Source organism: Acomys minous (genome assembly GCF_964271855.1).
Source record: "Acomys minous genome assembly, chromosome: 11".
Classification (NCBI taxonomy): Eukaryota; Metazoa; Chordata; class Mammalia; order Rodentia; family Muridae; genus Acomys; species Acomys minous.
In genome coordinates this window covers 54,549,060-54,576,600 of record NC_140492.1, presented here as the reverse complement: position 1 = coordinate 54,576,600, position 27,541 = coordinate 54,549,060, and the positions used below count along the sequence as shown (strand labels likewise).

Sequence of the window (27,541 nt, the reverse complement as noted above, 5' to 3'; positions counted from 1 at the left end):
ATGGTGACCTTCCTACAAGATACAAGGGGGCAGTAGTGTCACGAAAGTTTTGAAAGTAATCATCAACCACTATTGATTGAGGCCCACTCCAGGGACAGACCTCATGACTGACATTGCCCAGGGGGCCAAGAGTCTGAGACTAGATAGGCCATGGCTCCCGGGGAAACTCAACTACTACTGTTCTGCTAAAGAACTGGAGCAGGAAGATGGTTCCTAGTGACATGCTGCTATGCTCATACATCAGTGTCTGCTCAGTCGTCTTCAGAAAAGCCACACAACTAGATGAGATGCAGAGACTGAGAGATCTTGGAATGCTCAGTCCTACATGGGACATCCCCATTAAATCCCTCCCCTCTGTCAGAAACTGACGAGTCACTGGGACAGTCTGTGCACCTGTTTTTTGAGTCACTCTCTGTTCTGGGGACGCCCTAATGAATTACTGGCTGCACATCCCCATGGGAACGTCCAGTTGCCTGTTCCTCCTAGCACGCATTTGGGATGTCTTTTAGAGGATTTCAAATCCCTACACCATATAAAGGGCTACTAAGCTTTCACGTCTCGGCAAAAACTTGGACAGATCCAAAACTGAACCATTTTAATTATTGCCAGCAATCAGGTAAAATGGAAGGAGGTTCCCCATGTTCAAACCTTTTCTTTGCTCTTCCCAAATTTTCAAGCATTCTTTCCTTATTTTCAAGCCTTGTCTCTGATTTGCTCTCCCAAGAGTTTCAAATATACACCTAAAGGGAATTTTCTCCCTAACTTACTAACTTTGTCTTCTGCCCACATATATGTTGCAGTATCCTGCCAGACTTCCTACATCCAGGACATCATCAGAGCAGCTACCCACAGGTGCTCCAGTCAAACCTCACAGGTAGTATCAGCTGGACCCGCACTGCTTCTCTTAGCCACAGATGTTCTCAGATCCCGGACAGCAAATTCAACAGTCTGTTCTTCCAGGACCTGGCCAACGTTTCAGCCTTTTAAGCCCCCTATCGCCGCCCTACTGTCAGCAGGAAGTAGTTAAGATGATCACATCGGCCCTTATCCTTTTACAAAAAGCTGAAATGGTATGCTCCATGCCAGGACAAACAGCTCCAGGTTCTCCTGGTGCTCCTCGGTCCCTATCTGCAGGACATGGCTGACACACCTTGCTCTCTAACCCTGAACTCTCATGACAGAGCTTTTCCTTCCCCTTCACTATATAATCTGGACATTTTGTTCTCTCTCTCTCTCTCTCTCTCTCTCTCTCTCTCTCTCTCTCTCTCTCTCTCTCTCTCCCCCCCCCCTTACATGGCAGCCAAAAGCTGCTTCCAATGAACCTACATTTATATATTTTAACTTGACCTTACATAAAAACAATCCAAAATTCCTCATTTTTTAATTATAGCAAAAGGGAGTAATGTTAGGATTCTGCTTCAGTCTGCCTACCTGTGATGTCATTCCTACCCGCCACGGGGACGTGGCCCTGCCCAGGGCTGTATAGAAGGACAGACCTACCTTGCTGCTCCTCTTCTCTCTTCCTCTCTCTCCCTATCTGTCTTTCTGTCTCTCTGGGAGTACCCCTTCCCCCCCTTCCTTCTCTCCCCATGCTCACTTAATAAACCTCATATAATATAAAATCTGCTGCCTGGAATCTTATTTCTTATTACATTATTGTCTTATTTCTTATTATTAAACAAAAAATTTTGTTTTATGAATTTTCTATGTGTGTAAATATGTGTGTCTCAAGATCTGTACGTGTTTCTTGTGCTTTTTCTTTGGCTTTTTTGTTTGTTTTGCCCTATTCTGGTTTGTTTTTATTTTATCTTATTATTATATTATTATTTTTATTTAGATGTCTGTGTTTTCTAATAAGAGAAAGAAAGGGAGGAGAAAGGAGCTGGGGGAGACGAAGCAGAGAGGATTTAAAAAGGAACTGGGGGAGGGGGAACCAGAATCAGAATATACTACTTTCAATTAAAAAAAAAAAGATAAAATAAAATAGAAGTTCCAAAACACCTGACAAATATAATAGAAATGGTCAGGAACAGATTGATGGGTGAATCCACCATAGAAGAAAAAGAAAATAGGGCAGAACAAGAGAACACCAGTTCTCTTATGCTTTTCAAAAAACAATATAATATACATCCATGGGCCAGAGAGATGGCTCAGAGGTTAGAGGCATTTGCTGTTCTTGCACAACACCTGGGTTCCCTTGCCAACACTTACAAGGTGGCTCACAACCATCCATATTTCAGTTCTATGGGACCTGACATCTTCTCCTGGCCTCTGTGGGCACCAGCCACACATGCAGCATACTTAACATTTTTGCAAGCAAAACACTCATACACATAGACTAAAAGTAAATAAATCTTTTAATATATATAATGACTTTTCATGGCATGGTAGAACTAAGCCTGCCTAGCAATTCAAACACTATAACACATGGTAGGGGGAGGGGGGAGGGAGGAACCATTGTTAGCCGTCTCAACCCATAGCTAACACTATAGCACATGGGGGTGGGGAGGGACCACTGTTAGCAGCATCAACCCATAGGTAACACTATACCTTCACAAAGTTGCATTTAAATTGAGTAAGACAAGAAGTTTGTGTTTAAAATGTTTAGAAGAATAAAACAAAATGTTGTATATTCTCACTGATACACAAATCCTAGCTTTTAATTTTTATGTATGTGTGTGAGAGCATATGTGTGGGTGTAGATCATCGAATTAGAGAGAGAACCAAACTACAAAAAGGGGAAGATGTTCTAAAGAATGGGCGGTGTGTGACTATGGTAGCAGTGAGTAAAATACACAGGACATGAAAGTGGAAAGAGTTCAAGGGACTTCACGGGATGCGATGGTAAGAGACATGAGAGAGAAAGCAGGGAGGAGGGTTAACAAACAAACTGTGTGCAAAGCCCGTGACAAAACCTATACACTAAATTAAAAACAAACAAGAAACTATAGGAAGATGCTGTATTCCTCAAAGAATTTTGGCCTTTAAAAGCTAAGAGCCAGGCAGTAGTGGTGCACACCTTTAATCCCAGCTCTCAGGAGGCAGAAGCAGGTGGATCTCTGAGTTCAAGGCCAGCCTAGTGTACAGAGTGGGTCCCAGGATAGCCAGGACTCACAGAGTGGGGTGTGTGTGTGCGTGTGTGGTGGGGGACAGTTGTTTAGGAAACTCCAAATATTCCCAAGAGGCACAGCTAATTTAGAATTCGATAGCAATTGGTTGAATGTGCAGGCCCAAGCAGAGGAGTGGCTGAGGTGAAAAGCATTTAAGTATTTTTGCCAAAGGCCCACATTCTACTGCGTTCAGTACAGACAGATGTGGACCCAGGCACAAATTAACAAGCGTGGCAGAACTTGGAACTTCTGTGACATTAGTCTTTTAGTCTTCTGGTAAATACCTGCTCTAACCCTCCAAGGTTACAACTAGTTCAAGTTTTAAAGGGCTCTTGGTAAAGGCTTTACTTACCTCTGTTTCAGGGCTGGGATTTCTGTGGGTTCTGGCTCAAGTATTTCATAGGCCAAGTTTACATCCTCTGTCTCCCGGAGCAATGCATAAATGGGCTCAATTTGTTCATTGAATCTTGCCAGAAGTGTGCGGGCATCTTTTTTGGGCATTGCTGATTCATCTTCTTCTACCTCTGTATGGCAAAAGGTGCAGCGGAAAGTTCCTACAAGAAGCCAAGTCTCGGTCAGAAGAGGGAAATCTCCCAGGTAAGCCCTAGCTAGCCCCGCGCCTCCACCTACGTGCTAACAAAACTTCCAAAGACACACACACAAGTCAGAAGAACTATACAGCGATTATCTATGAGCCCACCATCAAGTGTCTACAATTTTCTGTCATATTTACCACAGATCTGTCCATCTTTATATACGTCCATCATTTTTATGCAAAAATTCAAATTTTCATCCCTCATAGCAGTTTTTGAAAATCATACTTCTAACACATTTATATTTAACTTACAGTTAATTATTTACACCTTACTGTTGAATTTGTATGCTTTTCCAACAGCATTCTTCATACGTTACAAATTTGGATTATTATTTTGGAAAAGGCCAAATAAATACCCCAAATTGAAAGCTTTTGGTGGCACTAGGCATTGTCAAAGGGCTATTTCTTTTGCTCTTCTTCTTTTTAGAATTCATGATTTAACCGTGTGCTTGTGTGTACCCCCATACACACGTACATGCAGGTGCCTTCAAAGCCAGAAGACACTATGGGTCCCCAAAGCGTAAGTTAGAGGAGGCTGTGAGCTGCCTGCTACAGGTGCTGGAAACAAACTTCAGATTCTCTGCAAGGCAATGGAGTGCTCTCAGCCAATGCGCCAGCTCTGTAAGGACTATCATTTTATGTTTATAAGCCATTTGTACAAAGAAATGTATTCAGACAATCTCAAATGTAAAGTTCAAGAAACTTATTTTTGTTTCTACCCCAGATGTTCAACATAGAACTGCAATGATTTCAAAGAAATGTCCTGAATTTTTCACCACTCCTGTCATCTTCTTAGGCATGGCTCCCACTGCAGCCTCCAGCAGCCTTCCTAAGCATGCGCCTTGGCTGTAGGCCCTCCCTCCCCCGTCCCCTGTACCACGCCTGTGATTCCCTAACCCCCTGCTCTAAAGCCTATTTGATAGCTCAACCTAAACTTCTTCACATTCAAGACACTGTAGAATTTGGTCCCAAAACATTATAATCCAACCATAAACACCTGTGATTAACAACTACTTTATTTATATAGTACTGTTTCTAAAGCACTTCTTTCACTTTTTGATCTGTACACTAACTCTGGAAAGGGCCAGTTGAACTAAGGCTCATTTATGACTTGTCCAAACCATACAGCTAATACAGAAAAGAGCAGCAACTTTAACTATTGTACCTTGAGTGTTTACAAAGTCTTGGGTAATGTCAACCTCTGACATTTGCATTACTATGTCTACTTAAATATGTCAAATATGCAAGTTCTAACAGCTTCAGCAATCTGGTCAGCTAGCTGGGTGATGGCGAGGAACCAAATCAGCTCAACTATTATGCTAAACTAGTGCCTTATTATTACCCTATAGCCTACACCACTACTGAAACACATCTCCAGTTTTGCCTTGCTCCCAGGGATGTGAATTCTTCCTTCTCTACAGACTTTACCTGAGAGATTAAGAAAGATATTTTGTACTAGTGCAGGGTACACAGCAAGGACTATCCCCTCTTCTCGTCTCTTCCCCAGCACTTCTATTTCAATGTCACAGCAAATCCTCCCGACATGCTCCGAGTGGAATGCATTTCTATGGCCAAGAATGAGTGAATGCTTCCGTCACAAGTCATTCTTCCTGATTTTCTACATCTATCTTGTATCATTGAGTAGAAACTGGAGCTTATAATTACCTGAGTCAGTTCCTTGAGCCCCAGTTCCTACACAGTTATAGGAGGACCAGGTGAAATTGTAATGTAGTTGGTTTACTATAGGAAAAGAAATCCCATAAGCATAAGCATGCCTATCCCTTGATCTAGAGAATCACTAAATACTGAGTATTCAATAAGCATGTTCTAGGAAGATAATATTTTATTATACTAACCCAAAGCTGCTTGCTATACAACCATTCTTATAAGGGAAAAGATTTCTAAAAGACTTGTCAATACCTCTACTTCCAAGGCAGGGTTACCATGAGAGTCCTAGGGCTAACTGTCTGCATCTGGAAGGGTTGACCTCACACCTGAGTCCTGTGGCCACCACAGAAGCACAAGATGTAAATGAGGAGCAGCTGCCAAAAGCCAAATGCAGAAATGTCACCTTTTATGCAAAACTACTTCAGACCAGTTTACCATACTGTCTTCATTTTTATGACCTTTACTACGCATTACGAAAATGCAAATCAGCTTTCCCCAAACCAGAAAGGATGGTGAACTATCAGAGAAAGGGAGCATGGACACTCAGCACACACCAAGAGTGGTGCTGAGGTCTTCTCAAAGAATCTGTCATCAATAAGCTTCAAGTTTAATAGAGAACAAGTTACCTAGAAACCAAGGTGCAATGTAAGAATAAATTAAACAAATCATAAGTGTTTCAGAGTCTAAAGAAAATATGTGACTTCTAGCTGAGGCCATGAGAAGGCTTGTGGAAAAGCTGCACTTTTCTGGGGCAGGGCTTGGAAGATGAAAGCTTATTCCAGAGATGGATGAAATACGGGGAAGGAAACAGGATGTTCCAGATCATAAGTAGGTAATAAGTTGCAATTTTAGTGTGGGAGGAAGACAGTTATCAAAGAGAATGGTAAACCTGAACTTACAGGACAAACTGGATGATCCCAAGAGTGCTTTAAACACCAAGCTTCCCCAGGCACTATCCTTCAGTAAGAGGAGGGCCACTGACAGGTCTGGGAGAGAACGGAAGGCAGCAAAACTAACACTGTAAAATGTTGATCTGCTCCAGTAGCAGTGATACCCACGCCATCCCCAGAAACCCTGATCCAAAAGGTCTGGAGTGGGGAACAGGAACATGAATTTTCAAAGTTCCACAAGGAATTCTGATGTATACTGCCACTGCTGGAGAACTGCTATTAGTGACTGATGACAACTGTTCATGTGACTGAGCCAGCCTTCACTAATCTGTACTGACAGACTGCCAAGGACAGGAGAAGAAATTGGGATTTAAACCCAGTGCGCATTTCATCTTTCCCACACAGAAGACCAAGGCAAGAGTACTGAAGCCAAAGCATGTGAGAACATGCAAGCCAGACCCCACAGTGTGGAGCAGGAGGAAATAAACCGATTCGGTGCGCAGCTTGTCAAGAATGGGATTAACAAGGAAAGGAGCTATCTATTCTCACAAACTATTAAAGAAGAAGCTACTTCATAAATACCCCATGTGTTCATCAGAGGCAAGTCTGCACAATAACACTGCCCAAGTCTGACATGTCTGGGAATAAAGGTTTAGAGATGCTGAGTTTACTGGATTACATCTCCAAGACGAAAACCACTAAACCCAGATTCAAAGAACAAATCTCTCGATTCAAAAGACTAAACTCTGCCATCCTGAACTGAGCCTCCCTTCTCCAACGTATTATGTCTAACAGCTCTAATCTAACAAACTTTTCCCATGTAGATACTAAGTCCTCTCTTCTTAAGAAGGAATAGAAAAAGGAAGAAATTGTATCAAAGGATTTAACAAGCATTAGGTGCCCATCACATGGCTGGCATTTACTTAGCTGACCATTAACCTATTACGTTTGCTAGAAGGATCAAAGTAAATCCAGTTGCAAATAAGCATTTTAAGTAGGGAGGAAAAGAGACTTTTACCAACAGGCTCTTGAGAACAATTTCACAGCCATCTATTTGGCAGTGCAGCAGTGCCCTAGCTCTGCAGTGAAGGCACGCTACATGTCAAAGGGAGTGCGGAAGGAAAGAGAGACTTCTGTACCATTAACTTTCCAAACATAAGAAACAAAACAAAACTAAATTCAAAATGGAGACTGTGGGAGATAAGGACTTGGGACAAAGGGGTTAAAGAAAAACAACCAAAAAGGTCAACAAGTCAAGGATCAAGAAAATATACGTGCAGAGCATCACGCTGGAAGGCCTGCACCTGGCCTGCCTCTCACTCGCTACTAACTTTAACGAAAGCTATCTACCCACTAAGTGAGTACTCAGCCAAGAAAACATTAAGCACAAACACAGCCAAAGTGAAAACCGTTTACCAGCCTCCCTTCGACAATGAAGTGCTGGGATATTGTAATTAAGGACAGGGGACAGAGGTGTCAAATGATGGGAGGTACAGGTAGAAGACAGGGAGGCTCCAATCTCCAGACAGCTGACCCCTGAGGATGACATGCTTCTCTTCCTCCAACTACAGACAGAGGGCCATCTGCCCCAGAATCACTATCAAACATCTATCAGAAGTGTCCAACAGACTGGGACAGCATTTAGCCACTTTCCTGTAATCCAGCACTCGGGAGGCAGAGGCAGGTGGATCTCTGTGAGTTCGAAGTCAGCCTGGTCTACAAAGTGAGTCCAGGACAGCCAAGGATACACAGAGAAACCCTGTCTCAAAAACAAACAGCACCAACAACAACAAATTAAAAATCAAAATATTTCCAGCTGCTCTGAGAGAGTGCAATGCTGCAGTGAGTCACTGGGCAGCTCACATCCTCACCGCTGGACAGGGAGACAGGACAATCATGTGACTACTACACAGAAGCTGTAACCAGAAACAGTAGGTCTGATGTCCCCATGGCGTTTCCACATCATGTTTTCCTAAATCCAACCAATCCTATTCTGAGCTATTTTCCTGGCAGTCATATTCTACGGGCAGACAGTCAAGATTATATAAATAAATAAATAAATAAATAAATAAATAAATAAATAACATCAAGTATAGATTGGTATTATGAAAAAAAGGAAAGAAAGGAAGATAGAGAAAAAACAGCAAAGGAAAGGGGATATTATTTCATTTCTAATACAAAGAATTCAAGGGAGTCATTTGTGATGCCCTAAGGTATGAATGGAAATGTCAAGAAGTAAAAAGGACAGGAAGGCCTGTAGGTATCTGGGCAGCGAGGATGACTTCTGCAAAAAGGCAAGGAAAGGCACTGCTCACAAGACACAAATACGCTAGCTGCTGTGACTATGGGACAAGGATAGAAACAGTCCCAACTGAGAGACCTTGTAAACTCTGTGAAGCATGGCATTTTCTGAGTACAGCCGTTTGAGAGCGTTCTGTTTCCACGCTCTACCGTACTCACTCTTTGAGAGTCGTTAGCTACTACCTGCTTCTTCAACGCACTTCCCATCACTTCCTTACAAGCTTTTGATTTAAGAGTTCATCTAGGGGGATACATATATCAAAATAGTAAGTCAAACGTTGAAACATCAAAGTCACCTTTTATTCTGTCCAGTTTCAAACTACTTTCCTAACACCAGTTAAACTGGCCATGGGAAAACAGATGAAAAGTAATTACTATTATCTTATATATGTGAAAGCAACATAGTTATATATTTCATAATCACTGTCCTATCATAAAAATAAATTAATTGATCCCTTAATGAGTCATTGTACAGCGCTCCAAAAATGTGTATATAAAAGAGCAACATAAGATAGGTTTAGCATTTTTTGAAACCGAGATCTTAAATGTACTGACAATACACAAATACAATCCCCACCACTAAACTGCGTTCATCTAGGAAGCTGGCTTCTGCCCTCCCGCAGACGGACACTTAGCCAATCTAACCATCAATTATTCCTAGGTTCTGGAACTCATTATAAAGAGGAAGGGAAATGTAGCATGCCTGGAGGAGGAATGAAAAAAAAAAATGACAATGTGAACCACAGTACTTAGATGCCTATGAAAGCTTGCGATACATTGTTAAATTAGGTTTCAATCAAATTCATCTCAAAATGCAGTAGGCAGGCAGAACATCTGAGGTTTTGACATATTTGAAAGACAATAATCAACTGAATATCACACCAGAATCAAAACCAAAGAGCAACTTTTCACATGTACGTTAGTACTTATGTCAACATTCCAAAATAAGGTCTTAACAGAGCTCTCAAGCTGACGAGGTCAAAAACCAGGTGTGGATTCGCATGACTCAAATCTCAGCTCTCAAGAAGCAGAGGCAAGCCTGGTCTACATAGCAAGTTCCAGGCCAGCCAAGGCCACGTAGTGAGACTGTCTCAAAGCAAACAACAAAAGACCAAAAGCAGCAGAGGTCTGGGCTGGGGCAATGGCTTTGGCAGAGGCCGAGTTTGGTCACCAGCTTCCGTATTACTTCCACACACACACATCTACACATAATTAAAGATAAAATAACTCATTTTAAAATTAGCAGAATTTTAAAATTAAAGAATCTAAAGGTTTGGGGGATACTGCTGTTTACTGTATTTCCATAACTTGTGTGTGTGCTTCTGATGTATGTGGTGCAGGCACATGTGTGAACAGGGCACACACCCATGTACACTGGGAGAAAAATCACTGGATATTCTTCTCTATCACTGCCTTACTCCCCTGAGGCGCTCGCTCTCAGTGAACCTGAAGTTTGCTGTTTTGGGTAGGCTAGCTGGCCTGTGAGTGCCCTGCAATACTGGTGGAGGTTCCAGACATGCACAACCAGCCCCAGCTTTTACGTGGGTACCTAGGATTTCAACTCAAGTCTTCACACTTGAGCAGCAAATGCTCATCCATTCTTCTCATTCTTCCAATCTGTAGCTTTTGGACATTATTTTCCAATTAATGCCTCTTGGGCACCATGTTTAAGAGACTCAGCAATTGAGCAAACAATCCTAGATTTTTTCTGAATTTGTGCTTTGAGCATGTTGGGAACAGCAAACACGTCACAAACACAAACAAAACAGCAAACACAAGACATCGATCTGCTGTTCCAAGCTTTAAGAGATGGAAACAGGAAAAAGTGCCCTGTCCTAGCAAGGCAGACACTAACAAATCAAAAGTTTCACAAATGCCAGACCCTAACAGTTTAGATGTCAAGTTTACTTGAATATTTTAAATCACTCCTAACTCATCAACAGAGGAGGCATATTACCATTGCTGACTTTGAGACAGAATCTCATTCTTTAGCCTAGGATGGCCTGGAACTTACTAGGTCAGGCTAGCCTTGACCTTGCAGCAATCATCCTATCTTGGCCTTCTGAGTGCTGGGGTTACAGGTGTGAACCACTGTGCTCACTTACTGTTGGCTATTTTTGAGTTATTTAACTAAAGATTTTATTTAGCTTGTATATCTTTATGTTAATCCTAAAAATGGCTTCATCTGTCCCCGGTGCCACAGGAAATAGGCCTGAAGGCTACCACACACTTCCCTCATGCTTTGTGTAGAGCATTCTAGCAATCTTTACATCCCAGACTTACCATATTACTCTGCAGATCTTCCAAATCCAGCAGTACCACATGGGCATGTATGTGTGGCACCCATACACACATCATATAATGAGTTAACTACAGCATATTTAAATGTTGATGTTAAAATCTTAATAAAGATATGTATTTCTTTAAGAATTTCTAATTACTTCTAACTCAAAGTTTATTTAAAATGGGTTTTTGTGGTCTCTGTGTAATCAGTAGTAAAGGCTTCCAACACATTTCTAATTCCAACATTTGAGAATTTTATTCCACTTACAATAAAACTACAGTGCCACATATGCATTTATAGAAGCCACAAAGCTACATTCTTTTGGCAATAATCTTATGGAGAAAAATTTAAGCAATATATACAAAGGAATACAAAGCACCTTATTGACAACAGAGGGGAAAAAAACAAAGAACTCATGCTATGGCAGGGAAAACCAGACCTATTAACTATATCCTGAACATGATAAAAAGAAGAATTTGGTATATTAAGGAACCAAGAGACCAACAATATCCTAGGCTACAATTATAAATATAGGTAACAATAAAAAGGCCAGTGGTTTTGTTAGTGATTTCTTTTTGCCTTCTTTAATTTCTTTCTGAAATTACGGATGCATATTTTTAAACTATAATGGAAAACAAAAAGCTATTTCCATTTCATCTAACCCTAACATAAAAAAAGAATAACACACGTTGCTAAACTTAACTCAGAAGTGCCATTAACTACATCACATGTGGCTGAGAGTGTTAGGATGGAAATACTAAGTCTATTTACATTGTTAGAAGGCTTGCTAAGTCACAACCATGCACTTAGGAACCAAAAGATGCTATTCTACTGTCTGAGAGATTTCATGTCATGTCTGTTTTAATTATATAACCTCCCCATATTTCTGGAACCAAAACAGCTATTTTTGTCTGATTAAACTTCTGAAACCCAGAACTGGTGGGCAAAGACTACCAAGGCTGCACCCACTTAGCCATATGCTAACTATGAACGCGTCCAACACAAAATCATAGATGTACTTAAAGCATCTTTAGGGTTTTTTTTTCAACTACATTACACAGTTCTCAAATATGAACTATGCAGATGACCAGGTTGTGTTGCTTGTTAAATGTTGGCCACACTGAAAGCTACTCCAAATGAAATTTTAGAAAAAAGGATCTACATTTACCAAATATCTACAGTTGGACCCAAGAAGACCAAAGGCAAAACACAAATGGCAATAATGGATAAAATCTACCAACCTGTAGGAAAAAGAGCGGGGTAGAGAAAAACTGTATCGGAGTAGGAGACACTGACCTATACACGAGATGACAATAAAATAATCATTGCCCACATCGAGCCCAGAATCCCCCATGCTCCTGGGGATTCTTCTAGGAGTTACTTCCTTTTGTTCACTGGCAAAGAGTTGCCCATACCATTTGAGTTAAAAACTTTTTATCAAAAGTAGCAAAGTATGGCAGGCTCCAAACCCAACTCCTGAATATTCGCAGATGGCTAAAATAAGCCACAATTCAACCTAAGAAGTGCTGAAGAAGAAACAGAAATAGAAACTCACCGTGTCCATCACTTAGCTGGCTAATGACACAGGTCTATATGCCTAATGCCTAAAACAGCGGTTCTCAACTTGTGGGTCGCAACCCCTACAGGGGTAGCAAACAAGATAGCCTGCATATCAGATACTTATATTATGATTTATAACAGTCACAAAATTGCAGTTATAAAATAGCAATGAAATTAATTTTATGGCTGGGGGTCACCACAGCACAAGGAACTGCATTAAAGGGTTGCAGCCTTAGGAAGATGGAGAACAGCTAACCTAGAACGCAGAGGCAGAAGGATCAGGAATCCAAGGTCATCCTCAGCTACGCAGCAAGTTCAAAGCCAGCCTGGGCTACCTGAGTGCCTTTCTCAAAGACCAAGCAAGCAAGCAAAAGTCCGCCCTCCAGCTCTCTCCATCATCAGACGAGGGACATCACTGATCTCCAGAATCAAATGAAAACAGGATAAACTTGAGGTGTGCAGAGGACCAAGGTTAGAAGGAAACCTACTGTGTGTGAATTCAAATAGTGCATACATAGTCTTCACGTATGTCTACTTCCTATTCTTTCCCATAATGATTTCTCTATAATTTCTCCTCAAAAGGAGAGAAAACGAAGCAAAACAGGACGGAAACAAAGGTGGGAGGAGCCACAAAAAGCTCTAAAGAGGACATACAGATAAAGAAAAATATCAAGATCTTAGCAGTTTAAGAATTTTTAAAAACTGTTTATTATCTGTGAATTAACATGTGGAATGGGGCCTAATACCAACCAATCAGCACATCTGTCCTTAGGTAAAACACAATAAAAGCCACATTAGCATCAGACGGCACACACATTCAAGAACAAGAGTGCTTAATTGATTACAGGTTGCAGCTATGCTAAGCCAGGTTGCACTATGAGCAAAAACCCACCCATTGAGCTTCCCTGCAGGCTTCTGAGTGCCCTGTCCTGGGAGGCAGCAATGGCTAAGTGGCTTTTTTTCTCTCCCACACCCCTCTTCCCACACTTGTGTGGATTATCAACCTTGTACTGAAAGTACATACTGACTACAACACACTTGCTTCAGCTTTAGTTTTCTTTCAGGAAAAAAAAATCTTTTCATGCCTTTACCCTCTCTCATCTCACTGATCCTAATAACTAGCTCTCCTTGTAAACCACAGCAGCTTCTGTTTCCAAAGGCAATCTGTTAATGACAACTAGCTTTGTTCACATTAACCGTGAAATTAAATAGATCTCAAATGACGAATAAATGTAGACGCACCCTACTACAGATTGTCTTTCTGAGGAACTAACTAGATAACAGATTTCACTGCCACCGAGTACGACAAAGACAAGACCACTGTAATATGAACAAAACCCCCACAAAAAACAGAACCCAAGATTCTTTGAGAAACCAGTTAGAGTAAATGACAAAAACCCCTAAGACTTAGCTAGTCTATTTTGAAAGAGCCCCAGATAAATTCTAGAAATCCCTCTGTTATAGTCAAACAATGCTTACACCCAACATGATAACTAAGATTTTTCTTATGGTCACAATTTCACAGCCAAGCATGATACCTCACACCTATAATCCCAGGATTGGGAGCCTGAGGCAGGCTTATCAAGAGTTCAAGGTCAGAGGCGGGGTGTGGTGGCATATGCCTTTAATCCAAGCATTAGGGAGGGAGAGGCAGGCGGATAGCTGTGAGTTCGAGGCCAGCCTGGTCTACAAAGCGAGTCCAGGACAGTCAAGGCTACACAGAGAAACCCCTCTCGAAAAAGAAAAAAAAGAAAGAAAGAAAGAAAGAAAGAAAGAAAGAAAGAAAGAAAGAAAGAAAGAAATAGGAGTTCAAGGTCAGCCTGGGTAACATAGCTCCTGGTAGCCTTTGGCTACAGAGTAGACTCTGTCCTGAAAAAACAATAGGTAAATAAACAAATAAGATTCCTCCTAGTTAGATGTGGGCTTTTGAATGAGAAATGTCTCCGATGGGCTTCAGTATTTGATACTTGATTTCTTGCTGATGGTACTATTTGGGAAGTAACCTTTAAGAGGTGGAACCTTGCCAGGGGAAGTATGTCACTGGGGCCAGTCTTCCAGTGTTCATAACATCAGCCCACATACCGCTGGCTCCCCCTGCTTCCTGCATGTTAATGGAGACATAACATCTTAGCTCACTGCTCACGCCTTCTCCAGCATGGAACTGTAAACCAAAACAACCCCTTTCTTCTGTAGTCAGTTTGGGGCATGCTGCTTTATCACAGTAAGAAAAGTAATTAATGCGCAAGGCAGGGAGGTGCAGGTGGTCTATGATCAGAGCATTCTGGAGACTGAGGCAGAAGGATCAATTCAAGGTCAAGGTCAACATACTGAGTTCCAGCCTGAGCTATACAGGGAGATCTTGTCTCAGAAAACCAGGGACAGTCAAAACCTAAAAGCCTCTGCTAAGTAAAATAGGTTGCAGTCAAGGTAAAAAGACAAAACTGTTTCACCAAGTATTTGACAAAACTTCTCTCATGCTTAGTTTAAAATTAAGCATTTAACCTAGCAGGCCAATGTTTCCCATGTTAATGCCGGCTATACTGTATTTTAGGAAAACAAAGTTCATTGAAAATTCTTAAAACTAAAATATGTGATTAAATGAGGCAAATCATATGCTGTTAAGATTTCTCTTCCAGCCAGGTGTGGTGGCGCACGCCTTTACTCCCAGCACTCGGGAGGCAGAGGCAGGTGGATCTCTGTGAGTTCCAGGCCAGCCTCGTCTACAAAGTGAAACCAGGACAGCCAAGGCTACACAGAGAAACCCTGTGTGTGTGTGTGGGGGGGGATTCTCTTCCATTAACCCACCTAAATTATTGATCCATTTGTTAAATTAAAAGGGCTCCCCTCTTATTTGGTCTGGCTAATTCTCATAAAATCTTTTCAGCTCGTCCCTCTTCTAGAGACCTTTCCCAAACGCAAATCACATGTCCTACTTACACACCCCTACTGGCACAACACCCGCCCACCAGCCAAGCTCTTCAGCATATTATGTCACAGGCTTATAAGCTTATCTGCCAGTGACCAACACTGGAATAATTTGCTGAAGAGTGAGGTCACAAGTAAGTCAGAATAGCCTCACAGTGGTAGAGGAATCAATCCTTGGGATTAGGCTGCGGCAGTAAATAAGGGTTAGGGTGGGGAGGGGATTTAGGAGAGCTGTTCGCGGGAAAGCCCCATGGATCAGCACACTTTCCTGTGAAGGAAGACGCAACTCGAAACTCACAAAGCTGTATGTCAGTCTATGATTGGTTTGCAATTTAGAATAACTGGAAAGAAAAAGAAAAAAAAAAAAGAGTCCACATCTTATTTCACTTGATTCATAAACTGGGTAGGTCTCACCTGTCATGGGGTCAAACAGCTGATTAGCTTCTAGGTCAGTGAAAGTACTGCAACAGACAGGGCATTTGAAGGAGGCCCTGTTGGTGGAATTTCTCTCATCGGTTTCAATCCTTCTTCTCATGTGGTCCAGCTTGTATTTTACGACATTAACAAGGGTGCGATAGTTGATGAAGTAGTAGTTGTGGCGTGTGGTCTTCCCGTCAGCCGCAGTCTCTACCCTCATTCTGCATTTGATGAACTTGTCTCCCTTTAAATTATTCAGAACGGACCGCAGTTGCTTCCGGTCAAACTTGAGCAGCTCCAGCATGTCCTCTTCTTTCACACAGGGGTTCCGGATCAAGATGTCCAAGGCTAGCACGTGCTCAATGCCATAAAAGCCCCGGATGACATACTTGGCTAACCGCTTCAGTGCTGCTGGGACCTCAGTGAGGACATCGGGGTCCGCCATCTTCAGCAGTGAACTTCAGCTACAGTGGATCAAGGGCAGTGGAATTAGGAGGCATGAGGACACACTAATCATTTTAAGTCTCTAACACACTCTTACTGAGAGCTATTGTTATTTTTCTCCACATATAAATGATTAAAGTGCCTTTCTCACACAGTGTATAAATTAAATCAGATAATGAACATAACGCGTTCTGCTTCTGGGCCGGCGTATGAGTCCAACTCAAGTACTGGCCTTCAGAACAAACCCCCATCTAACTGATGTTTATGCCAAGGAGCCGGTATGAAGGTGGTTGCACTGAGGTTCTATCAGGAGGTGTAGTTATAAAACCTAAGCTTAGGAAGGGAGGAATTGCAAGGACAAGATAAACGAAAAATATTACAGAAATGAAATCAAAAGGTTCCAACAATATCCTTGCGGAAAAATCAAAAGCAACTGCTTTGAGCCATTGTAAGAAGGAAAAGTGCATGAGAAAAAGGCAGCATCTGAAGAGGACTAAGTCTTACAGACTCAAGGCAGGGGCTTTGAAGACACACAAGGCAGTTGTATTTAAAACCAAAACAACAACAACAACAACAAAAAACCACTGGCGCTCAGGTAGGCTACCTAGTCCAAAAATCTCAACTGTCACACCCTCCTTCCTCAGCAGGGCCTTCCCTCCTTCACCACTTCCCCATCAGGATGAAGCAGGATTAGTCAATCGCTGCATTACTTAAAGCTACTTAGATCAAGTTCTGAAACTGGCAGCCCATACAGAGTGCTTTGAACACTTTATAAATCAGCTGTCAACATTTCAAAAGCTTAGCTGCCTAAAAATCTCAACTTCCCACTCCTCTTGAAAATTGGAAATAAGTGGAAAAAGTGAGGCCGCATTCCTTCCTTAGCTAGTTTCTGTAGCTAAGCTGACATTAATGAAAGGAACGTCTCTGGTCTATGGAGGCTTCTTGGTGTGATTGCTGGCAATCTTCGTTTTCTTTCTCTCTTCACTAATCAGGCATCTTCCAGCTTCAGCCTAGCCAGGCAGACCCACGCTCTAATTGTACGAACAGTTAAGGATGACTGCAGCCCCGGGTGCAGAGTTAGGAGAAACAAAGTTGAAATCACTCTGCTCTTAGCACAGCCAGCCTCACAACCGCATACCGTTTCCCTCTGCCCACAAATCTTGTTCCTAACGTTCTTCTTTGCCTTGGGTCAAGTTTCCTGGCCTTCCCAAACTCCCAACAGTGGCATCTAATAATGCTCTACTTCACGTTCCCTCATATTTCGCACGGTTTCTACCTCTATCTCTTAAGACCAAGGACTTGCTCACCAATGCCAGCGCCTAGCATAAGCTACTCAAGTACATGCAGTACATCTTCTGGGCACGTGTTCTTATAACATAGCCATCCCGCCAGCAGTCACACAATTCGCTTGTTTCACACCTGCATTCCAATAGCAGCTAAAGCCATCCCCCCCCCCCTTTTTTTTTTAAACTTGTAATTGCTTTAAGCAAGGAGTTACTAGATAAAACTTGTGATTTAAAAAAAAAAAAGACTAAGGCGGGCGTGGTGGTGCACGCCTTTAATCCCAGCACTCGGGAGGCAGAGGCAGGCGGATCGCTGTGAGTTCTAGGCCAGCCTGATCTACAAAGCGAGTCTAGGACAGCCAAGGCTATACACATAGAAGCCCTGTCTCGAAAACAAAACCAAAAAAAAAAACCCAAAACCAAAAAAAAAAAAAAAGACTATATTGGATTAAGAGTGGGGGGATAAAGGAACAAAGTGGGGGCAAGGAAGCCCAGCTAGTTAGACTATTTCAAATTAGTACTTCCCAAGTTCTGTTAGGACTTGGATTCTACACAACCTCCGCAGTTTCCTGTTACTGTATTTTACGAACTCTCCAGCCCTTCGTTCTTCAAGGGGCCCCACGACGGAGGAAGCTCCGGACCCAGGTGCCCTCTACCAGCTGTGCTCTAAGTGTTCAGACCCCACAGTCCCTCAGACGCGCCCAGGGGGCTCCCGGGCCACACTCGACGCCGCCAAGCCCGTCCTACCCGAGGTCGCACACGGGCCGCTCCGGGGCAACGGTTCTTTGGAAGACTAAGAAGAGGAAAAGGGACTAGACAAGGAAGGGGCGGCCGGGAGAAACCGTGAAATACCACGCCGGGTCAGAAACCGGGAGCAAGGATCAGGGGATAAGGTTTACCCACGCGGATGCTCGAACACTCCCACTACAGCCGCCCTCAGCAACTCAACTCCCGGCTTCAGCCAGCCCACGCCACTTGCCAGACACCGACAAACGCCTAATTCCTGCGACCAGTTTGGAAACCACCCGTTAATCCACACAGCGAAGCTTTCAATCAAACCAGTCACTCTTGCCCACCAATGAGATGGTAGGACCTGCCCCCAAACCCTGTTCTCATTGGCTGAGAATCCAGGAAAGGGCGTTAACCTTAAGGAGACCGTGGCAAGATGGCGTCCTTGGATCGGGTGAAGGTTCTGGTGTTGGGAGACTCAGGTGAGCCGCTTAACCCACGTCTGGGATTCCTGATACACCCGAGCTACTCGATACTGCCCACTCTTCGCTGTTTCATCGCAACTTCCTAGCTCGTGGGTCCATGCGTGAAGTCCCTCTCAAGCCCTTAAGACTACACTTCCCAGAGGACTTTGCTCCTTTTGACGACGTGGCGTGGCGGGAGGTGGGGGGCGCTGAGCCTGGGTCTTTTCTCTGCCTTTGCTTTTCATTACGGCCGTCTCCTAGGCGACCCCAGACGAAAGTATATTGTCAGTTCCTTTATTGCTTTTGTTGGACAGAGAAGTTGGTAAGATCGCGCCTTCAGGAACCTTTGTTCATTAAGTCGAGTGTACACTAAGACTACACTAGCGTGTAGTAAGTAACTCCTTTAATTCTAAAATCAGGCTTTTAACTCCATTCCACAGATGATAAAACTGAGGCGAACTGGTTCAAACCCAGAATTGTGAGCTGTGTCATGCGAGGAGACAAAGAGATAGTAGTCACGGTTTCCCTTTTAACTTCCTTGTTCACATCTAATAGTTGAATACCTGTTCGGTTTTGAGATGTACGGAATAAAGAAGTTTGATAAGGGCCGAGCACAGTTTTAATTTTAGTGTTAAAAATCTTTTCTACACCTTGAACATTTTATGACTATTATTGAAGTCTTTATTCCCCTCTCCCGCCTCATTATTCTTTTCTTGCCCATTTCCAGCTCTCAAGAACGTGAAGGCACACTAGCCATGCGTTTTATAGATGGGTTTTTCTGGAAAGGACCTTTTGTACTCTAAAGAGACGTCCTTCTGGATGCTTGGAAGTAGAGAGAACACTAAATATTTAATTCTAAGACTGAAAACAGTCTTAACTTCCCCAATTTTTTTTTAACATTTTAACATAATTTTATTTTGACATTATAATTCAATTAGATTGTTTCTCCCTACCCTTTCTTTCCTACAAATCTTTGAATATGCTCTCCCTTTCCTTCAAATTTACCGCCTCTGTTTTCATTAACTGTTACTGCATGCATATGTGTATTTGCATATACATATATGTATTATTCTTAAGCACAACCTATGAAGTGCGTATAATGCTGCTTGTATCTATGTTTCCAAGGCTGACTGTTTGGCCCTGGACAACCAACTGCTGTGTCCTTCCTTGGGGAAGACCACCTGTCCCGCTCCTGCCTTTACTCAGTCATCTGTAGTTGTCTGTAGGACTGAGGCCTCATGGGTTTTTCTCTATCCAGTGTGGTGTGATTGCTCACTGGTGTCATCCTTGTTCAGCACATGATTGGGCAGTGATGTGGGTTAAGACTTTATGGGTGTAGCTTTTGATAGCTAATCACTAGGAGACCCAATCTCACAGCGACCTCCCGGATCCTCCGGCTCTTACAGGGCTTTCCACCTCCTCATCTGTAATGTGCTCCCTGAGCCTCAGCTGCAGGAGTGTTTTGTAGATGTAGCCACTGGGACGGGGCTCCACAACTCGGCATTTTGACTGGTTGTGGTTTTCTGGAGTGGGTTCTGTCTGTTGCCAAGTGAAGTTTCCTTGACGGAGGGGTGGAGACTACTTATTTGTGGGTACAGGCACAAATGCTTATAGACTGTTATTAACAGAGATGTTTGTCCTGACACAGTTAAGCCTGCTTTGGGCTCAAACATATGTCAAGCTGAGAACTAAATCCCTGGGTCCATCTCCAACATAAACCTATATGTAAACACAAAAATCACCAATATACTTTAAAGACATAGATGACAGACACTGTGCAGTAAGTGTGATGACAAGACCGATTGAGTGCCCTGAAATTTTAAACTCTATATCTAAAAGAATATAATGGAAATCCGAGAAGATGCTTTCTTCAATTATGTGAGGTGTTTAATATCATTTAATATGTAAAGAGGTCATACAGGGCTGGGACGTTTCTTCACTTGCCAAGCACATGCAAGAACTTGAATTCATTACTCAATACCACAGTATGACACAAGCCGTCATATAAGTTAATAACACTAAAATCCTTTATTAGTTAAATAGGCAGAACACATCAGTAGAAAATTCCTAAGAACGGTAAGAAAATTGAGTTGCAAAGATGATCATTGTGGGTTTTACTTTTAATTTCTTTCTGCATAGCTGGGAACTGAACTAGTTTTCTGCAAGAACAACAAATTCTTGATTTTAATGGCTGAACCGTCTCTCCAGCTCTTTCACCTTGCGTTGTTGTTGTTGTTGTTGTTGTTGTTGTTTCATTTTTGTTGTTTGGGGCGTGGAAGTGTTTGAGACATAGCCTTACTTTGTAGCCCTGGCTACCGTAGAACTTGCTATGTAGACCAGGGTGGCCTAGAACTCATAGACATTCACCTGCCTCTACCCCCAACCTTCTTTTTAAGACAAGGTCTCCCTTGGCCTGGAGCCTCTTGGTTAAGGCTGTCAGACCAGCAAACATGAGGGGTTGCCTGTCTCTGCCTCCCCAGCACTGGCACTACAAACATGTTCCTCTGTGCCTGCTTACTGTGTCATTTCTCTGGATGCCACTCAGGTCCTTGTGTTTGTAAGAAAGGCACTGAGCCCCAGCCAGTTTTTATTGCTTTTAAGTACACTGTGTGTGCAACCACAGTTACAACATGCTGATAGAAAACTCCATATGCTTGGCAGTAGTGATCTAAGGTGATTTTTCCTTCTTACATTTTTTACTTGTTGGAAATACGGTTTTTATAATAAAAAGTAAACACAAGTAATAGGTCCATGTATTATATTGCACACAAAGTTGATTTCCTAAATATTGATGCAATGAACAGTCCGTAGGCAGTTAAGTGAATGAGTGACCACACCAGGATGCAGATAGAGGGCTCATCCCTTTCCTCTCCACCTAGGTGTGCAGGAAGTGATTAGTGTTAGGGACAAGATTGCCTGAGCCCAAGAGATCCAGAATGAGAGGAAATACTGCTTCAAAATAAAAGACCGTGATGAAGAAAAGAGAGTAGACTATCATCATCATCATCATCCAGAGAACAAGTCTGGGGCCCAGTGGTTAGCTGCCTTTTTAAAGCCCCCGTGGGAGCACTAGAGTCCTTTTAGTATGGAGTCGTGACACTGACGGAATTCAGACAAGTTTGTGGGATATTTCCTGGCTTGGAGGAAGTGGTAGAGATGTCCCCATTCAGGGTTGGGGAGCCAGCTGACTAGAGACCTTGTATCGTCCACAGGTGTTGGGAAGTCGTCACTCGTCCATCTTCTGTGCCGCCATCAAGTGCTGGGAAATCCGTCGTGGACTGTGGGCTGCTCAGTGGATATCAGAGTACGCTTTCTCCTTTTCGTTTTCCACTGAAGTCCTCCAAATCACATGATTAAAGTGCAGGCCTCAATTAAATTAACAGTGATAAGTAGGATTGATTTAGCTCCTGCTGTGCACCAATGCTTTACTGTCGCTCCCTATTTAATCTTTCTTGAACTGTGAATTACAAGCACAGAAACTAAGTCATGGGGAAGTAAAGAACAACCAAGTTCAGCTTACAGGAAGCCTAGCCAGCGGGTGAGCCCATCTGTCTGATTGTACAGGCTGTTATTTTAATTTCTATATTTTGAGAATTCAGCTAATCCTTCATAAATACTTCTGCCTAAGTCTGTAACTCTAAGACTACAAACTTGGGCTTTGGTGTAGAGGTAAAAGCTTCCAGAGCCTCGTGCAGGTTAGCAGCTCTGTGTCACGTTTAGGTATTCAGCGCACTGCCCACTGAGTTGGGTGTTAAAGTCTAATTCTGGAAAGTCTGGCATCTGCTGGCACGGCTTCTTACCACTGCATTAAGAACAAAGACAGGGCCTGGTTAGAGCAGCACAGCAGGCCAAGGCCCTTGCCGTCAAGGCTAAGGACCCAAGTTCAGTTCCCACTAACTCACACTGGCCTCCACATGTATGCCCTGGCACAAACATGCCCACAGACATACAGACAGTAAATAAATAAACATAAAAGAAAGTGGAAACAAGCAAGGAAGAAAAGATACATCAACAGCTATTCTCTTCTGTTCCACAAGACAACGTGTTTTTTTCTTTCTTTCTTTCTTTTTTTGTTTTTTGTTTTTTGTTTGTTTGTTTGGTTTTTGGTTTTTGGTTTTGGTTTTTCGAGACAGGGTCTCTTCTGTATTAGGCTTGGCTGTCCTGGGCTGCCTTTGTAGACCAGGCTGACCTCGAACTCACAGAAATCCCCCTGTGTTTGCCCACCCTCACCCCCTCACCCCCCACCCCCAGAGCTGGGATTAAAGGCATCTGCCACCACGCCTGGTGAGTAATACAATTTTTAACTTCTCAAAATATCTAATCATTTTTAAATGTCAAGTTTTTCAAAATCTTATCTTTTCACAGTGGATTTTACTTTTAATTAACTTATTTTTCGCATAGTCACATTGTAGTTTCTTTTGGAGTATCTTTTTTTTAATGGTTAGGTGAAGATTTTACTTGAGATCCTACTTTACAGAAATATATCTTGTATGATTTGTAATTCTTGGAAAATGTTATCTTTTAGGAATTCCTTTTTTACGCCCATCAGTATTTGCCCAAATGTGTGCCTATGTGCCGTGTGTGCAGTGCCTACATAGACCAGAAGAAAATATTGGATCTCCTGGGTCTGGAGTTACAGATAGTTGTAAGCTGTCATATGGGTGCTAAGTAGAACCTAGATCCTCTGAAAGAGCAGCCAGTGCTTTTAACCAGTAGCCATCGTTTCAGTTCTATGTCCACATTTTTCTTTTAAAAAGAAAGAAAGAAAGATAGAGAAAAAGGAAAGAAAAACCCACACACCTCTTTATGGCAGCCCTGTATGCATGTTGGGCAAGTATCTTTGTTTTGACTTGCTTCTGTTGTCACCAGTGACTTAGCAGTTTCAGCACTGCTCAGAATTTGTAACTTAGCATTTCTCTGACAGTTAAGTATCATAGATTCCCTCGAGGTCTGATTGTGGTGCAGGCCTGACGGTTCCATTTCATAAATGTCTCTTCTACAGCAGCTCTCCTCCCAGTGACCCTGGCAGGACACCCTGCTCTATGGACAGCGCTTTTATAGCCACCTGCTCCCTGACTGAGGAGCCCATCAAGGGCTCACGTCTGAAGGTGGGAATGGCGTGCAGTCCTTACGCGTCGCCCACTCATACTGTCCCGTACAAGCTGCAAACTGAGTCTCCTCTTCCTGGGCCAGCAGTGACTGCAGGCGCCCGCCACCCTCGCAGCGCTCTGCCATTTCCCACTAGGTCAGCCTTAAGGCTCGTCTTCACTTCCAGCCTCTAGAGCTGCCCTGTCCTTTCTCCTTCTCTCTCACTAGGTACGTTCTCTCTCTTTCCCTCTCTCCTTCCTTCCTCTCAACATATTTTATAGCATTTCTTTGAGTCTGCAGTAGAAAAGGACCCTCATTTCAGCTTAGCATGCTCTTATATTCTTAGCTATATAAGAAAACCAGCTCTAAGGGATGAATTCAAAAGCAATTTTGTTCAGGTTTGGGAGACTCGGTAACATATTCAAGACAAAAATTTCCTTTTAAGTTTTTCTAACTCCCTTCTTGAGAAAGATCACAGCACATTAAAAAGAAACTTAGATCCTGGATCAATTGCCTTTCTACTTAAAGAGTTGCCTTAAGCTAATCAATATACCTCCCAAGGGCTAGTTATGTCATTTATAAGAGAAAAGAAAATTACCGGGTACCTAACTTTTGCACAGTTTTCTGCCTCTCCTTTTATCGGTCCCCACCCAGAGCCCAGCAGGTCTTTGTGTATTTCTGTCTCTGACTCTGTCTCTCATAGTCTTTTTTTTTTTTTTTTTTTTTTGGTATGGGCGATTTGCCTGTATGTTATAGCTATGTACACATATTTGCAGTGCCCTCAGATGCAAAAAGGAGGTAGGGCATATGTGCACATGTGTGTATGTGCAGTTGGGTGTGGGTGCATGTAGACACCAGAAGTCAACTTGGAGTGTCATTCCTCAGGAACCATCCACCTTGTCTTTTGAGATAGGGTCTTTCAGTGTCCTGGAGCTCAGGAAGTGGCCAGGATGGCTGGCCGGCACGCCCTGGGGTTCCACCCACCAGTCAGTCACTGCCTTCCCAGCTTTGGGATTATGCTCAGATGCTGCCACACCCAGCCTTTAAAACCATGGGTGCTGCAGAAGGGAGCTCAGGCCCTCGTGCCTGCCTACTAAGGACTTCACCAGCCGAGCAACCTTCCCATCTCTATGTTTGCCCTGAATTTCACTGGACTGTCCCTACCTCTTTGGGTTTAATTTGCTCTTTTCTTTCAAGCTTCTCTTTGAAACGAGTAGTTGCTTCTTCATTGATTGCTTACAGGCTTCCTTCAGAGCTCAGAGGCGCCGAGTTTTCTGTCTACCACGGCTTTAGCTGCCTCGTTATCATGGAGTCTGTACACTGTCTAGTTTCCACTGTGGTTTCTCCTTTGGCTCATTTGCTATTTGAAATGTGTGTCTTAGTTTCCAAATATTTGACAGTGTGGATGACCTTTAGTTGTTGGTTACTTTCTTGGTTTTGCTGTTGTTGTTTTGTTTTGTTTTTTTAGTTTTTCGAGACAGGGTCTCTCTGTGTAGCCTTGGCTGTCCTAGACTCACTTTGTAGACCAGGCTGGCCTCAAACTCACAGCAATCCACCTGCCTCTGCCTCCCAGAGTGCTGGGATTAAAGGCGTGCGCCACCACCGCCTGGCAATGTGCTCAGAGGACATGTTCTCCATCCTTCATCCTTCTAAGCTGACGGAGACCTCCTTGTCCTGTTTTATGGTCAGTTTTGTTAATCACTTGTTAAGTATTTTATGTATAAGTCAGAAAGATGCTGCCATTGCTGTGTGCGGTGCTCTGTCTACTAGGTCAAGGTTACTGAACATTTTGTTTGTCCCCGCTGGATTGCTTTTCCTCATCCACTTCATCATTTATAAGGAATATATGGTATAATCCTAAACTATTTTTGTTTTTGTTGTTGATGTTTAATTCTGCCTGTTTTAAGATTATATACTAGTTTGATATTGCTTAAATTGCCTGAAGGATTTCTGGGACTTGAACTCAGGCTTTCAGACCAGTTCAGCAAGCACACTGGGCAGTCTGACAAGCCCCTGGATTTAATGCTTTATTGCTTTTCTGTCTGGTGATGTTTTGTGTCATGAGGTTTATCTTCTCCGATCCTGAAATGGTTTAAACTAATTATTCTTAGTGTTTCTGTATGTGTCTCTAATTCCATTTTCCGCCTAACTCTTCACATGTCCTGTCCTTCCAGTGTGTCTCTTGGTAAGTAGGATATAGACAAATTTTATTTTAATTATCAGTCTGATAGATTCCCGTCCTTTAACTTGGTGTATGGGTCTTGCTCCAGGTATTCTTATTTAGAGATAGATATGCGTGGCACCCAGGAATCTGCATTTTATGAAATATCTACGGCGTTTTAACTAGAGATAAATGGGATGCTGAATAAGTTTTCCAGATGAATGTAGAGGTGGTCTGAATGCTCACGGACAACTGTTAGGAATATAAATGACACTCCAGAGTTCAACGAGCACGGGTTTCTCAGGTAGTGGTAAAGTAATTAACCGAGAGGAGCTTTGGGGATAAGCAAAGTATTCCCTGTTTTTCAACACAAAAATAGAGCGTTTAAGAATAAACAGCATCTAAGAGGGCACACAAAGCTGTTTCTTCTGGATAGAGATAGTTACTGTTCATACAAAAACTGAGGCTAAGAGGGAACAGGATTGTTGCAATCACAGAGTAAGAAGACTCCAGGAGGAAAAGTAGAAATTCTTGGAGGAAGGAGATAAAATTGAGGTTGACTAATAAGCAGTTTGAGGACAAGAGTGAAAGAGTTCCAACAAAGCCCCGCCCCAGGTGTGTTCAATGAGGAAAACAATGCAACTGGCAGTAAAGATTCCAGAACAGTCTGTCTCTGCAGGGCCCTCGATGTGAAGGAGGCCTGTTGATCTCTGCAGCCAGGGCTTTTGTGCAAGTCCTGGAGAGCACACCAGCCGTACCAGCTCCTTCCCAGAGCTCTGACTTACTCAAGAAACAGCAGTTCCCTGAGAAAGCTTTGCTTGGGGACATTACCAAGTTCAGAGTTCCTTTAAGGGCATGCTGGGCCATAGAGGTTCTGTTGTCCTGTTTTGTTTTGTCTCGTTTAGTCTTGGTTTTAGTCCACTACATAGTTCTAAGATCTCTGAGCTCATTGGGACCATGTGGCTAGCTGATCATTGTGTTCTTGAAGCTCAGCGGGGCCGAAAGGGGCCTAGCTAGTACTGCTGCTCGCTCGTGAGCTCTGTCTGCCTTCCCCGACAAGGCTGTGTTTCTGAAGTGGTAACATAAGCAAAGGGCATTTTGAAAGTATAATCTACAGTTGTCATAGAAACACAAATCACTACTATTATAATCAAAGGAGCGGTTGTTCCCTATAGCAAAATGATTAAAGCATGTCTCAGGGGAGCACTGACCTCTGAAGCAGCTTTGGGAGCACAGCCACGGTGTCTGTGTTAGGGAGCCTGCGAGGGGGAGAGCTCTAGTACTGACGTGGACACCTGAGCGCCTTCTCTACAGACCTTTTGGACACAGGTGCGCTGTTGAAGCTCATTTTAGACATGGTAAGAACCAACTAAAAATAGAGCTCACGGAGGTGATAATGTGACTGTTTCAAGCCCTGCCTGAAGTTAATGAATTTACTCAGTAATTATAACATTCTGGATCCATTTATTCTGTGCAGAGGCCCATAACTGAATTGAGTAGGGAGTTTTATTTTGTGGTATTCTTCACTCCTGGCTTCTGACTTTGTTACCCTAAAGCTAATGGACTGATGAGCGCATGGCTACTCCTAATAATGACAACACGGTGTTAGAGCCTAATCTTTT

The 27,541-nt window shown here is 42.8% G+C and overlaps 2 protein-coding genes across 6 annotated transcripts in view; one reads left to right on the top strand and one right to left on the bottom strand.

Moving 5' to 3' along the window:
• GTF2E1 (general transcription factor IIE subunit 1) overlaps positions 1-18,509 on the bottom strand; it is a 27,013-nt gene extending 8,504 nt beyond the window's left edge. Inside the window, exons 1-3 of one of the 3 annotated variants that reach the window (XM_084801101.1) lie at positions 18,377-18,509; positions 15,748-16,214; positions 3,463-3,664 (exon numbers count right to left, since the gene is read on the bottom strand). In XM_084801101.1, coding sequence (XP_084657227.1) covers positions 3,463-3,664; positions 15,748-16,195 — 650 coding nt within the window. In that variant the 5' untranslated portion in view covers positions 16,196-16,214; positions 18,377-18,509. The other 2 variants (XM_084801102.1, XM_084801103.1) reach the window with 2 other exon arrangements.
• RABL3 (RAB, member of RAS oncogene family like 3) overlaps positions 18,510-27,541 on the top strand; it is a 27,936-nt gene continuing 18,904 nt past the window's right edge. For 2 of the 3 annotated variants that reach the window (XM_084801107.1, XM_084801104.1), the window contains exons 1-2: positions 18,510-18,688; positions 21,883-21,974. In XM_084801107.1, coding sequence (XP_084657233.1) covers positions 18,643-18,688; positions 21,883-21,974 — 138 coding nt within the window. In that variant the 5' untranslated portion in view covers positions 18,510-18,642. Of the gene's footprint in view, positions 18,689-21,882; positions 21,975-23,696; positions 23,779-27,541 lie in introns of those variants that run through there. The other variant, XM_084801105.1, reaches the window with a different exon arrangement.